Source organism: Cloeon dipterum, chromosome 3 (assembly GCF_949628265.1).
Source record: "Cloeon dipterum chromosome 3, ieCloDipt1.1, whole genome shotgun sequence".
NCBI lineage: Eukaryota > Metazoa > Arthropoda > Insecta > Ephemeroptera > Baetidae > Cloeon > Cloeon dipterum.
Genome location: NC_088788.1, coordinates 18,334,630 through 18,349,678, shown reverse-complemented (window position 1 = coordinate 18,349,678; position 15,049 = coordinate 18,334,630). Strand labels below are relative to the sequence as shown.

Below are 15,049 nucleotides of genomic sequence, written 5' to 3'. Positions count from 1 at the left end.
GAGCACACGGTTTTTCAAGAACCTCTGCTCAGCACTTCCCGTGGGCTATGAGCTCACCGGGTCCCAATAATTTACACCGCCAAGCAGATAGCATGGGGCCTGAGTGGCCGCAGAGGAGCTTGGGCCCAATGTGATCATCTTTCCTTCTCCCCGCACCGAGGTCTTTTATTCAAACACCAGAAATTCGTCCATAAAGCCGGTGGTAAGGTGCGAAAACCAGCAAGTGGCGAGTCGGCGTCGTTGCGCTTCCCAGCCCAATGAGCTATTTGAGCATTTCGCGAATCACCAAATTAACCGCACCTTTCGCCATCTCTGACATTATATTGCCAGTAATAGATCCTTAGAATTGCTCAGATAGCTTCCACTGCTTTGACACTCCTTAGAATGCATTTTAACAATGCGAGCCAGCGGGTGTGCCTTAAATTGAGGGAACTTTTGGTGAGTTAAAATTTTGCGAGGTAAAGCCAAAAGAATGCATGAAATAAACTAGGCACGTGGACCCACCATTGGAATGGGTCTTCAGATTTTGATGGAATTTTTGTGAATGTGTTGCCCCAGTGGCTCCACGGCTCACCTGAAAATTACAGGTTGAAATTCTTTGGATTGCATATTTCAAAGGTCAAGGTAAAAAAAATCAGGCCAAAATTGAAGATAATAAAACTTAAAAATTATATATTAGCCAAAATGTTAAACATTTAATAGGAAAAACTATCTTTCAGCCTTCTCTGTCATTCTTTACCGTGACAACCTTCTTCGACTGCACCTCAACCCTTGATTTGACTTATAACAAAGAACTGGACAAACTGATGAAGGAAAACGACTAAATTAATGCAAAAATATTTATATGATGTTCAATAAATATATAAAAAATACAAAATTATATAAAACACTGGCTATATACTTAATCTTTGTCTGACCAAAAACTGATTCCTTTTTTCCCACTTTTTGCGATGATTACGTCTAAAGTTCATAAAACGTGAAATTTTATCCTTGAAAATCAGGGCAAGTAGTTTTGGTCAAATTTGATGATGAAATTATTAATCGATAAATGTTAAAAGAAATTCTGAGGGATTCATTGTGACCCCTCTGATTTTGGCCATTAGAATCTCTTACACACGGTGGTAATTTTGGTGTATTTTTCCTCCTTTTTCCATATTTTAAAATATTAAAATATCATATAAATAAATAATGAAATGGAACTCTATAATCTGCATGGATATTAATTTTTATATATAGGATTGTAAATTTTGGTGAGGGAGCCAGATGCAGCCGCTGTTTGATCAAAATGAAATGACCGGGGGAAGGGGGAATTATTTTACTCGCATTTTTCTTCTATCATCTTTTTCTAACTCCACGCAGCGTGTAGCCATCTCGAAATTATTTATTATTGTGAGCGCTTCTTAAAATTGAAATTAAAAATGTTTTTAATCTCTAAAAAAATGTCCCAAAATAACTTAATTGAAAATTCAAATTTGACCTGAAAAATAAATTGTTATAAGCAAAACATGAGCTGGAAAATTTTCATATCACGTGTCTAGACGAGGAAATGACTAGCCATATCTTCCGAGAATCACAGGCACTACTGTTAATTGAATCATATAGTAGCAGTATGAAACGCGTAGTGAAACCGCAGAAGAGTACCACACGAGAGACGCGAGATTTTTTGTGGTCCATCGGCATCGAGCGCCCCAGTGGGGGGAGCGGCCAACTATGCGCAAGATCCTCCGATGTGTGCTCGCTGCTGTCTGCTCTCAGTTCACAGTCAGTTGAGCCGAACGAGTGCCGAGGACCAGACGGGTGTCCTTGTCCCCGAGCGCCGCGCCGGCTGCCGACGATCGAGAGCATGTGGCGTCCACTGTTGATCGTGTGCGTTCTGGCAGCCGTCAGCCGCGGACAGCAGCAAAACTGTCCGAGCAGCTGTCTCTGCATCAAGTCCACTGTCCGATGCATGAATATGCACCTGCAGATGGTGCCCCAGGTGGCGCACAACACCCACACCCTGTAAGTACATTAATTTTCCCATTTTATATATATATATATATATATATATATATATATATATATATATATATATATATATATATTGTCGTTCTTATTATCGGTATTAAGCATTAATTTTTAAAAAATTTAAAAAGAGAGGTCATTTTAATTTTGGTCAATTTTTTATTTATATTTAGATTATATGACAATTTTTAAATTGATCTTGTTCAAGTAATATTAAATAAATATTATGAAATGGAAAAAATAATTTTATTGGTGTACTCGTTTTGTGAGACTCAATATTTTTTCATTTATGCAGTTTCTGCTGGTCATTTTTACCTTTGCTCGTGATTCTTTTAAATAGTCAACGATGATCGTTCATTATATCATGCGAACAATATAATTAAACGCAAACTTTCGTCCAGAAATTTTTAATGTTGAAAACTGTAAGAGAAGTGAATAAAATATTATTGGCTTTAAACAAAAGGTTTAAAATGATTATAAAATCATTGTCTGAGACACGCAGCGTTTTGACAGAGAGATATTAAATTTTATATGAGTTAAAGTCATGTATTTCTGGCCTGTACAAAAAATCTTAACTGCTGTTGTACCACAAATAAGAAGACTTTTGGGTATTAACAGTAATAAAAAACTCATGTATATAATGAATTTAAAAAAATGAAATAAATCGAATGCAAAAGGCTCAAATCAAAATGACTGTCTTAAGACTGACATAAATGAAATAAGTTGTTTTCTTCCTCTTTTCCAACAATACAGCCTCTTGAATTTATAATTTTTGAAAATGTTAGTCACGATAATCTTGAATATTTTGTTTTATAAATCTTTCCCTTTTAAAATACTTACATTCATGGACAGACCTTTACTTTTTTTTAATTACAAATTGCAAACGATTTCCTTTTATTTACTAACCATATAATGGATTATTTATTCAAATGTTATTTCAAAAGAGCTTTAATGACGTTGGGAAATGTGTTTTAATCTTTGTCGATTGTTTTAATCTTTGTCGATTAAAATATCAAATGATTTTCCTCTAATCAAATTATTTCCTCTTAATTTACTTACTTGTAACACAGCGTGCGATCAGCGTCTCTAATTTGAGACATGTCTTAATTCCACTATTAACTCCTCTGCGTGTGTGTTTCAGCGACTTGCGGTTCAACAAGATCAAAGAAATCCAGCCGGGTGCCTTTGCCAACCTCAAGGAACTTATCACCCTGTGAGTAAACGCCACTTTCAGGCATCAATTACAAACGACTATTTTTAAGAATTCGCTCTCTGTCGCAGTTGTCGGCTGTTGAAAACAACGCGCCCCCTTTTTACCGCTCAATTCTATTTTGGAATTTTTCCTCTCAGCCTGTAATTAGCTGCTACTCACTGCGAAAGAAATATATTATATATACGCATTATTGCCTTTTCCTTCTCGCTGTCAAGCACGCGTGTTTTGTTTTTGTAAGAGCTTCTGGAGACAGCTTAAGGGCTCGTGGAAAAGTGTTATTATTTTTAGCACAAAAATGAACGCCGCCGCCGAGCGTACATTGTATTTACAGATGGAAAATGAGCTCATTTAGCCGCCTTGCAATAACATTTATTGGCAGCTGCAAACTCACAGAAGATCAATAGAACAGATTAGAAATTTTCCACTAGGTCGTTGCTTAACGTTTTCACATTTAAAACGGCTCTCCATATATTATGTAATAAAATAAATCAATGTGTCGACAAAAGTGTAAATCAGAGGGCCTTTTAGAGATGCAATCTATACATTTTGTATTTTACAATCATTCATTTCAATACCTGTAATACAAAAATATTCGTTTGCAGAGTCTGAAAGTTGAGAAAGTTTCTGCAGCACTAACGCAATAATTTGATAGAGGAATAAATTCTAAAATAAAATATAATTAAATGCAAATTTTATCGTCGTTTGCGATCAATATCCTATAATTTTCATTTTATATCAAACTGCCTGCGCGGCACGAGCGTTTACTTTCCTGCTGCTCTCAGACCAAAATTCAATTTCCTAAAATTTTCCACCTCGCGTTGCAGGTTGCTGAACAACAATCAGATCACGCGGCTGCAGAACGGCGTTTTCTCCGGGCTGGATGAACTGAAGCATCTGTAAGTAACAAATTAATGTGGCCGCCGTGATTATTATTAACCGGCGAGCACAAATTTTCCAGCCGCGCATGTGTGCGCAAATTTATAATCACCGTCAGTTGTGTGTGTGCGCGATGCATTATTTTTTTGCCGCCGGCCAAACACATGGTGCTGCTCACAGTTTACGTTTTTATTCAGCCCTGCCTGCTTATTAAATGGCGAAAAACACGCTCTCGTGGTGATTACATCATGAGAGAGTAATCGGGAGCATGGGAACACTCATAAATTATTGATTGAATTTCTATCGGCTGAATTCTATTAGCATCGCACACAACAATGTGGATATTTGATATTTTTCTCGTGAGGTTGTCTCGGCATTGAATATAAAGTTTGTTCCCGGAATATTTAACGAGAGGCTATTATGTTTCCAGATACCTGTACAAAAACCGAATAAAAGACATCGAGAGTGACGTGTTCAAAGGGCTGTCCAGGCTGGAACAACTGTGAGTGCTTAAATTTCTTTTATATAATTATAATATTTATTAAATAATTTCCTATTGAATAGATAGTTCTGCTGTGCTATGAATAATTTTAAATAAATGTTTTCCTTTCACTTGCTCTTCCCAATGTTCCCATATATTTAAGGATCTGTTGTACAAACAAGTTTTGGAACAGAAAAACGTCTTCCAGTTTGTATGCAAAACTTAAACAAACCTTTGCCCTTACAGCCAGTTGCTGAATATATTTCACGCCCACATTTTGTTTGGCAGAGGACATTTTTAAGCATTTCACGCCTATTTCAGATTGGTGCTGATCGGTAAGCAACATCGATTATACGATACGTCAAATTGAATTTATGCTGAGATTAATTGGTAAATTCGATTTGTGTATAGTGCTAAATTGCTGTCGAGGAGAACTGCTGTCGGCATAATTTATGGTTTATTTGCTCGTTCATCAATCACTTTGTTGTTTTAGCTATGTAGTGAAATTTCCCTCGATTGTTTCCGATGTAATTATTCAATAATTTACGTCGTCAATAAGATAATAGATAATTTTGTTGAACGCCAACGTTGTACAACTGCAGTGAAAAATTATTTGTGACTGTAAATGCATAATATATTACTGTAGTTAACTCCGTTAGTGTTCAATGAATTAAATCATCATATCTATATTACCTAAATAAAAGATGTAAATTAATTTTGTTTAAAATAGTCGCTTGTTGCTGATTTTTCAACTTTATTTGAAATTTTTATCACAATTTTTATAGTGATGTGTGGGATGTGCAAAGCCGATTACTTTTATTTGTGACCGCTATGATGTTCGGGTCATCAAATTACCATTAAAAATGGTCTCTATGAATTTGGAAGTGTTTTGAGAATCGATTATTTTCAATTAATTTCTTCAAACCTGTAAATCGATATTTTAATCAGAATTTTAGCTTAAAGTCTAAATAAACACGTTAAGTTTTACGATTTTCCATGGCCGTCTTTCCCAAAAATCGATTATTTTTGCATTTCTCTAATTATTTCTCTCAAACCGCCATCAGGTCAGAGGCAAGAAATCTTTTTTCTTATCTGTATAGCATAAGTTACCAATTTTATGAGTGAATCCTCCTAAATAATTTTTTTCTAAACCAGATCGAGGACTCTAAAATTTGACATTCTGGGCAGGCACGCTGTATATGTACGCAAATGTCTTTGAGTTGAAAATCCATCCCTGGCCGCAAGTTTGTGTGTTTCCCCTTTGAGCTGGCGGCTTCTTCATCCTTGACACTGACTGAGCGTGTCGTTCGTTCTTTCTTCTTTCTTCTCCCTCCTTGCAGGTGGATCCTACAATGTTTGCCGGCGTCGTTTCATGCAATGTAAACAATTGTTTGTCTTGCAGGCATTTGCATTTCAATGATCTGGTTACCATTCATCCGGGCACTTTCAATAACCTCGGCGATCTCTCGAGGCTGTAAGTTGTGTCCTATAAGCGCGCAGCATCACTTTTTGTTCTTGCTCTCTTTCTCTCTCGCTCTCGCTCGCTTCCCATTCACATTTATATTTATCTTGTCGCGCGGCTGAGGCGTCTTCTCCCTCTCGAGCGCGCAGTCACACACGAGGATTCGGCCAGCCGGGCCATTAAATATTCAGATTTATCACAAGTATGCAATAATACATGCAAGCACCGCGGGTTGTCTACCCCACTGACATTTCAGGCGGCCCTCTCTCGTGAAAAATGAGCCGAGCCGGCTTTTCTCAGACGCCGCGAATTTTTCTTTCCGCCTCGCAGCCGTGCGAAAATCCGCTTTTTCAGGGTCTTGCGAGCACTTTCTACGCCGTTGGAAAATAAGTAAAAATGGAAAATAGCCTCAGCACACGAGTGACAACTAACTGCCAACGCTAAACTTTTTACTCTTTCCAAAATCCCTAGAATTTTTCACGTCACTTTTCCTCCCACGGAAAAAACGTTTCCCAAGGCTAAAATTTAAATTTTTTAAAGGAAGATTCAAATGATTTTATCCTAGATGGTCTTTATAATTGCTTAAATATTTCATTTCAATTGATTTCTGGGAAGGGAAAGGAGAAGAAAAGGGCATCCGTCAAATTTGCGTGTTTCTGTTCTCCGTCTTTCCCATTTTATTTTTTTTTTTTAAAAAATACACCATGAAGTATGAAATTAAATGGTTATCCCTATTAGTGAACAATTGGCCTCATCAGGTGGTACTTTTTACTTCCAAAACAGAATTCATATCATAGTATTAGCCGCATAGCTTAGCCATTCGTTAATTTCAAATTTCATAAAAAATTTCTGTTCTTAAAATATACAGACCATCTTGAAAAATTTCCTTAAATTCAAATTTAAATTTATCCCAACCCTTTCCAAAAGCTATTCTAAGCTAAAATAAGTGAAGCTAAAATTTTTTCAAAGCAATGTTCATATTTAGTGATAGTAATTCGTCTTGGTTACGGAAAAATTGCACATTTTTCAACAACCAAACGTGACTTTCCTTGTTGCAAGAAATGGGAAAAATCAATTCGACAGTGAAAATTTGAGTGTTTGTTGAGCGATGCGCAATTTTATCTCTACATAATGGCGAATTAATGCTCTGAAAGGGTCCAGACACTAAAAAATACATAATAAAATAACTGAAAACTACAAAAATGGTTTTACTGACTCTCAAGACATGAAAACTGCTGGGCAAAAATATCCTATGAAGTGGATTCTCCTGCATGACCCATCAGCCCACGAGGCATTTGCATTAAATTTTATTAACATCTAACCAAACGCATGCTGTGCTCACCAACTGGCAATAACGCTGAAAGCATAAATATGTTTGTACAAATTACCGGTTACATATATACAGCTCCGTAGCGCTTTCATAATTTTCGCACGGGAGGCACGCGCGTGCAGATCCTAATCTCTCTCTCTCTCTCTCTCTCTCTCTCTCTCTCTCCTCGCTTCCCTTCCTCATCTTTCGGGCAAGAAGTGGTCTGCATTTTTATTGTCAGTGGCGCCCTTAAAAGGAATCGCCGCCGCAACGTAAACACAATCATGCTTATTTTGTTTTCTTGGGCCGCAGGTTTTTGCAACACAACAAACTGAAGAAAATTCCAACCGACGCTTTCAAGAACCTCGTTACCCTCGAAAGACTGTGAGTTTTTTTATCGCCTCTCTTTGATCTGATTACTTATGCCAAAAGCGTTTCCACTTCGAGCAATTTTTCGCACATGTGCAGCTTTGCTGAAAGTTTAAAAATAATGTTGGTTTTTATCTCGGACGTGGTGCAGGATTTCCGTGAGTTAAAGGTTTTAATTACGAAGCAGTAAGTTTTAATTGAAAAAAAATTGAAGTTGAAAACTTTTACTGTGTGTACAGTCCGATGCGGGCCTAATGTTAATGAGGCCTCTCGTTCATTGCGAATGCTCAGATTTAAGTGTTTGGAGACGCTAATTGCACATCAATTTAGCCGCTTAATTGGCACTGTGTCGTGGAAAAAAGCCGCGTGTAGCGTGTATAATAAATAGCACATGCGGACGAGACTTAACGATTGCAATTAATTCTCGATAAGGAACGAACAAAGAATTTTCTTTCTGCACACTTTCCGCATGCAAATCTGGCGTTTCATCTTTTATTCATGCGAGTGTCGGGATGCTGCAGGACGAGAGAAAGAAATATCTTCTTAAAATTGGTTGTCTCGGTTGCTTGTGCAGACGGCTGGACAGTAATGCCCTTGTTTGCGACTGCGATATGGCGTGGCTGGTGAAGTTCCTCAAGGAGATGAAGGACACGTATACAGCTGGCCACTGTCAGCAGCCCGTCGACATGCAGGGCAAGTCTCTCACCACGATGACGGACACAGATTTCCACTGCCGTGAGTATAACCCCTTCACTCACTCAATCACTCGCTCAGACAAATTGCGCGCCCGTCCAAACAAATGATACACCTCATTTACATTTCGAAACTGCATAAATAGACTCGACCATAACTCACAACAGTTGCGAAACATGCTTCAGCAGGTTTTTAATAGCTTAAATTACGCACTTCAAAAGTTCTTCAGAATACATATATACATATGTGTGTGTGTGTATATATATATATATATATATATATATATATATATATATATATATATATATATATATATATATATATATTTATAATATATTTGATAAATGAATGTTTATCTTTGTTAAATTAATCTTTAATTTCAAGCTCACAATTTGAATTCAAAGTGTATCTTCGTGTGACATATTTTTATTTCTGGAACAGTTCTTTTATTGACTATTGCCAGAAAACTCGTTAAAAACTAATTTAGCTGCTTTAAATTTTCTCAGTGATATTCTCATCAATAACGGCTTTAAACCACATTGCAGCCTAAAATTTAATTTAAAAGTATTTGGAAATTGTTTAAACCTCTAACAAACGTGAGAAATGTCAAAATGAAAATTTTTGACTACTCTGAAGTGCTCCAAGAATAAATAAATGCACGCCCAAATATAATTTCTTATTCTTGTCTGAGAAGTTTGATTTAAAATGATTAAAATTATTAATTTCAAGTTAAAAAATACATTACTCTGACCTCTCAGCTGTCTTGAAAAATCTTCTTAGCTTCCTGTTTTCATTTTATCCTAGCGTATATCACACGAGCACATAAATTCTAAAAGCAATACGCTTTGAATTGAAGCCGCTTTGGCGGTCGCATTAGAAGGAAATAATCCAATGGCGAAAACGTCAGTCGCGTCGTGTGTTTTAACTGAAAATTATTGCGAACGGCAGTCGAATCTAATTTAAACGTGGGGCCAAGGTTACTGCGGAATTAAAATCAAGGAAAGGTGTATTATTCCTTCTAGAGATTTATTCTCCTATTTTAACATCTTAAAACGTCGCAACGGGTCGCAACGAGTTTAAATAAATGCATTTCTTGCGCATTGCCCTGGAGCCAGGAGAAGAAGCTTGTTTTATGAGTTGCTCTGCGGCAAATTGAATCAGTGTCAAATGTCATGAGAGTGATTTGATCCAACAGGCAAGCCGGAGATCAAGGAGGAGCCGCATGACGTCGAGATCCCTTTCGGCGGCACCGTCTACTTCACGTGCAAGGCCGACGGCGACCCGCAGCCAAACATTTCCTGGCTCAGGAATAGGTCTGTTCGCTTAATTAACAGCCCATTGTCTATCTCACTGTCAGCCGCATAATAAACGCGTCCGCACGCACTACACACTCGTGTATTATCTGCGGGCCACGTGAAGGAATCTGCCGCCGCGGCATTGTTTCACTCTTTCGTGTGTCCTGACACAAGATTTTGCTCCTTTTCACCGTGTCACTCGCCGTGCGCGCGGATTGTTTTGTTTATCGCTCGCTGGAGCTGCTTTTCGAGATCGTTCTTTCGCTGCGTACAAAAAGAATGGAATAGCTACGTAATTGAATCGTTTCACATTCTCCATGCATCTACTGGACCCTTTGTTTTCATCAGTTCTTTTTGCTTGTTAACATTTTAGGAGACCACATTTTTTGCGGATTAAGCATTTCCTAAAATTATTATTACTCTTGAATATTTTTTTAGAGCAAATACATTGACATCAGAAAGAAATCTGTATTTAATCCGTAAATGAAACTGCATAATTTTGTTTTCTTTTACTCAAAGAATTTCCCCAGATCGCACTTGTGTGTTTTTATCACTCTCAAATGTCGGTTTTCCTATTTTTAAGACTTAATTGAGGCAGAAATGAATCAAAGAATATTATCTTATGAAGTTACAGTTCTACGTCACATATTTTAAATTAACCTTTGCTCTCTTTCATTAATAAAATTAATTCATACTAAGTCCCATCAATATCAAGGGTTCAAAACGTTATGAATCAATCCATTTTTCAAAAGTTTTGAACAGTTTATAAAATCCGTTCAATTTCGGGACGTGCTCAATTTTTTATATTTATATTTTTTGGTAAAAAATAACATTTTCCATTGTAATAGTGTCTAATAATTCAAATCATATTTTCTTTTTTGCAATTAACGCTGTGCATGCATTCTGAGGTTGCCAGGAAATTAATATATTGCAGTTTATACTGATCTATTATCAATCACATGTTCTAAATAAAATTTTCTTATTTTTAATTGTCGATTGGAACAGCCACACAGTGGACAAAAATCCGCGTTATTCGGTTCTGGACGACGGCACCCTGATGATCTCGTACGCCGTGCTGGAGGACGTCGGCTCCTTTGAGTGCGTGGCCAATAATTCTGTCGGCCACACAAAGTCAAGATCAGCGGTCCTGCGGGTCGGACGCACTGATGGTAATTATAATTGCACCCTCTCACAAATATCCGCTGCAATTGAGCTTGCTTTTGGCCGCTTGCTCGCTCTCTCTTTGCCGTCAAGTGGCCTTTCGTGCTTATTTCCAGCAGCGAGCGAGGACGTGCGACACATATGCCGCAAAAGTGGCATGCTTTATGATATATGCATGTGAGCAGTCTTTAGTATGACAAGGACGAGTTCCGCCACCTTCCAGCAGCCTCAGAAAATCACATGTCTCTTGTGAGCTGACATTTCCATCTTCTTGACAACCAGGATTAGTTGAAATTGATTTTTCAATGGTTACCCCCCATAGGTGAACAACAAGGAATGGACATTGGGAAAATAATGTCACACACGCTCTCGTATTGTGCATTGTGCAGCGGCTGTTTAGGTTCCTATTTTATTTATTCTTGCTACAAATAATCATACATAGTTTGAAATTTAATTAAAAAAACTCGTATCACAAAATTACGAATGGGAGAATCGCTGTAAAAACGATTGACCACAAATTACATCTTACTATCTCTGAGCATTATAGTCTTTCACTTGTCTTACTTGCTTATTACCTATTCACGCCAAAATGATATTTGCAGAGAGCAGGAAAAACTTTCACTTTGCTCTCCTTGAGTATTGATGGCAGGTTGTTCCATTCCTCGACATTTCTAGCCAAAAGCACTTTTTACTGGCGGGGCTTTCCCTCAGGATTCATGTACCTCCAAAATAAAAAGATCCCACTTACAATAATCCAACTATTAAGCCAAAAATTCCTTCCTTCCTAGTTTAAGCCATTTTTAAAGAGTAAAAATTGCTCCTAACATCACCAGAAAGGTTTAAATCCTAGATTAATGTCGAAATAGCACACGGCTGTTGTTGCCTAACAGCAATTTTCCTGAAATGCACCCAGATAAGCCCAAGTTCGCCATCAATCCGGAGGACTACTACGGCCGCCAGGGGCAGCAGATTAGTCTGCACTGCACCGCTACCGGCCAGCCCAGCCCCAATATTACGTGGTCCAGGGATGGCAAGGACGTCAGAATCAACGAGCGCTTCTGGGTGTTGGACAACGGCACTCTAACTATTCAGCATTCGCGGGTCGAGGACACTGGATCGTACCAGTGCTCGGCCTCTAACTACATCGGCACCATTCAAACCATTATTTACGTCAAAGTTGTCGGTAAGTGCGAGCTAATGTTTGCAAATAAAATAGGATAGGGTGTTTAAGAGGTTTTAGATCTGATGTTCTTTTATTCCCATTAACGGCACATCATGACAAGGCATTAATGTAAATTTAAATGAGCGCAAGATTCACGCTTTATTACGCCTTTTAAAATCCTAAAAAAGGCAAAATTACCTATTTTTCAATCTTATTTAATCCTAAAAATTAACTTTAATTAATTAATTAATTTAAATTTTATAACGACCTGCAAAACTCTTTACGTGTATTAGGTGCTCCAATTCTGACCGAAAGTCTGAAGAACGAGAGTGCACGAGCCGGCGACATGGTTCTGTTCCGATGCCTCGCCCAAGGCCAGCCATCACCGACCGTCAACTGGTACAAAGAGGGCCAGCTTATCTCACACGGCGGGAATTTCACTCTCCTCGCCAACGGTGAGTAAATGCAGTTTGAATATTTCCTTCGTCGTTAGCCTCTCTTTTGGAGCGACAAGGAATGCGCAAGTAGTGCCATGTATCGCGTCGAAACCCCTGGGAAAGATAGTGGATCTGCTTCCCGCGCAACGCCGCTGTGAAAATGAATGCCTACCTGACTCGATTTTAAAGTGTATGCAGTGTATTACTAAGCCCCCGGGGTGCAGGAATATTTTGACGAACTTATTTTGAGCGTAGAAAACAAAAAAGCAAAGGGCTACCTAAGTGTTAAAAAATTTCTGTAGATATTGTAGAAACCAGGGCAACAGACTATTTTTTCTGAGCTTCCAATCGTTATTGGACCATCAAATGAGTGTAAAATAAACCATTCAACTTTGTGCAGTTTGAATCATTAACTGATGCCTTCTAAAATTTCCAGCACCGTTTAATCTTGCTAAAAGTTCATTGAAAATTGTTGGTTCTTGAGGAAAAACTTATACAATTTTCAAAATTTAAGATTTAATTTTCGGCTTCAAAATTTTAAACCTAATATATAATTTTTATTCTTTACGGGGAGAAAGGAAATTAATGTTGTTGCTGCTGCGTTCGCATTTTTTAATTGAATCGGTTATTATTTATTTAAAAACAGCCCTTTACCGGTGTAGATGAAAAACAGAAATGTTAGATTAAGTCAGGTGTCAGAAACATAAATAAACTTTTATTCATATTTCAAAAAAGTAATTTGAATAATTCCAATAAAAGCCCTTGCAGCAAATGTGAATTATAGAACTGTGAATCGTTTGTAAACGATTCACCAAAAACATCTAAATCATCCAAGAAACTATCGAGAAGTTAATGTTACTTTATAGCCTCTCTGCTAAATGAAATCATAAATTTCGACTTTATTGATGTTCACTGGTTTTTTCCATAAAACCAATGAATAGTAATTGCAAATTTTTCAATATAAAAATTCTTGACAGATTTTCCCTTCTGATGAATATGTTGACCTGCTTTGTTCCTGTTGATTCATTTTCCCCGCTCTTGTGTGATTTCAGGTAAAATCCTGCGAATCGAAAGAGTACAGCTGTCGGACGCGGGTCGGTACACGTGCATCGCGCGCAACACGGCTGGGCAGGTGATTGCCAGCGCGTGGCTCAGCGTGGAGGACGAACGTCGAGAGGCGCCCGTGTTCCAGGACAAGCCGTTCGACTTGACCGTCGTCCCTGGGGCCACAATCAAAGTGCCCTGCAGCGCCACCGGACACCCACGCCCAGAAATTGAGTGGCGCAAGAACAACGCGCCCATCGATGATGATACGCAACACAAGTGAGTGCAAATTTAATCTGGACATTTGACCATTAGTTATTTTACTTAGAAGCCTACATAGAATCCCTACTGGATTTTTTTAGGTTATTAACAATTTTTTTACTATTCTCTGCCCATTTTCTTTTCAAATATTTCACGAATAGAAGTTTCTTCGGGGCGAGAGGAGAAATAAACTGATTATTTTGTTTAAAATCAATTAAAAACCGTCAGATTTAATTCTAAATGACGAGTGGCAATTAAACTATAAATTTCAGTTCATGGTTAGTCATTTACAATCATACTCAAAAAATATACAAATGGGTCTTCAATGGAGTTAATCTCTTCTTCGTACAAATCCGACTCGAGCATTTACCTCCTATTGGTCCGTCCTCCAATTATTACAAGTTAAGTAGCTGGTACGTGTACACACGTTATAGCCACTCGGCCAGGTTGCCTTTATAAACATACATTTCACCATAGTAAATTTACAATTCAAAAAAGGAATAACAAATATAGTTTAGAAACATCATTCACGATAAGAAGATATACTCACAAAAAATTGGTTTGAACATCAGTTCAAATCACAAAGGTACGCTTTTCATTACTCAGCAAACGCGCTGTGAATCGTTTACCTCTGATGTAAACCCGATTTTATTCGAGGCTGTTCTCATTATTTCTGATTCGGAAAAGGAAGCGTCAGGCCTATCAAAGGAACATAAAACAAACTCCCTTTTTTAGCCTGGCAAGAAGGAGGCAATGCTTTTAGCCGGTAATTCATTGGAGTGAAAACGGATCGATGTTGATTAGGATCGCGTCTGGCGGCAGTTTGTACATCTACAACATCACCGAGGCCGACGCCGGAGTTTACGAGTGCACCGCAGTCAACGAACAAGGCAAAATTTCGGCGAAAGCCACCGTCAATGTCATAGGTATGACACGTTTCCGTTATTAAAATTGTTTTAAATTTCAAAACGTAGCAAATATGACTTAATTCAAATTTTAATTAAAAAATTATATTTCAATTGAACTTTTTCTTCAGATGTAAATATTTAAATTTTATAACGACCTGCAAAACTCTTTACGTGTATTAGGTGCTCCAATTCTGACCGAAAGTCTGAAGAACGAGAGTGCACGAGCCGGCGACATGGTTCTGTTCCGATGCTTCGCTCAAGGCCAGCCATCACCGACCGTCAACTGGTACAAAGAGGGCCAACTTATCGCACGCGGCGGAAATGTTGCTCTCCTCGCCAACGGTGAGTAAATGCAGGTTGCATCTTTCCTCCGT

General features: G+C 38.0%; 1 protein-coding gene across 2 annotated transcripts in view; it reads left to right on the top strand.

Moving 5' to 3' along the window:
- Nucleotides 1-1,752: 1,752 nt before the first annotated feature.
- Nucleotides 1,753-15,049, top strand: part of Pxn (Peroxidasin) — a 68,779-nt gene continuing 55,482 nt past the window's right edge. The window contains exons 1-14 of one of the 2 annotated variants that reach the window (XM_065486371.1): nucleotides 1,753-2,001; nucleotides 3,146-3,217; nucleotides 4,042-4,113; nucleotides 4,524-4,595; nucleotides 5,977-6,048; nucleotides 7,658-7,729; nucleotides 8,289-8,449; nucleotides 9,603-9,720; nucleotides 10,708-10,871; nucleotides 11,777-12,046; nucleotides 12,319-12,480; nucleotides 13,515-13,785; nucleotides 14,572-14,693; nucleotides 14,856-15,017. In XM_065486371.1, coding sequence (XP_065342443.1) covers nucleotides 1,844-2,001; nucleotides 3,146-3,217; nucleotides 4,042-4,113; nucleotides 4,524-4,595; nucleotides 5,977-6,048; nucleotides 7,658-7,729; nucleotides 8,289-8,449; nucleotides 9,603-9,720; nucleotides 10,708-10,871; nucleotides 11,777-12,046; nucleotides 12,319-12,480; nucleotides 13,515-13,785; nucleotides 14,572-14,693; nucleotides 14,856-15,017 — 1,948 coding nt within the window. In that variant the 5' untranslated portion in view covers nucleotides 1,753-1,843. The remainder of the gene's footprint in view (nucleotides 2,002-3,145; nucleotides 3,218-4,041; nucleotides 4,114-4,523; nucleotides 4,596-5,976; nucleotides 6,049-7,657; nucleotides 7,730-8,288; nucleotides 8,450-9,602; nucleotides 9,721-10,707; nucleotides 10,872-11,776; nucleotides 12,047-12,318; nucleotides 12,481-13,514; nucleotides 13,786-14,571; nucleotides 14,694-14,855; nucleotides 15,018-15,049) is intronic. The other variant, XM_065486372.1, reaches the window with a different exon arrangement.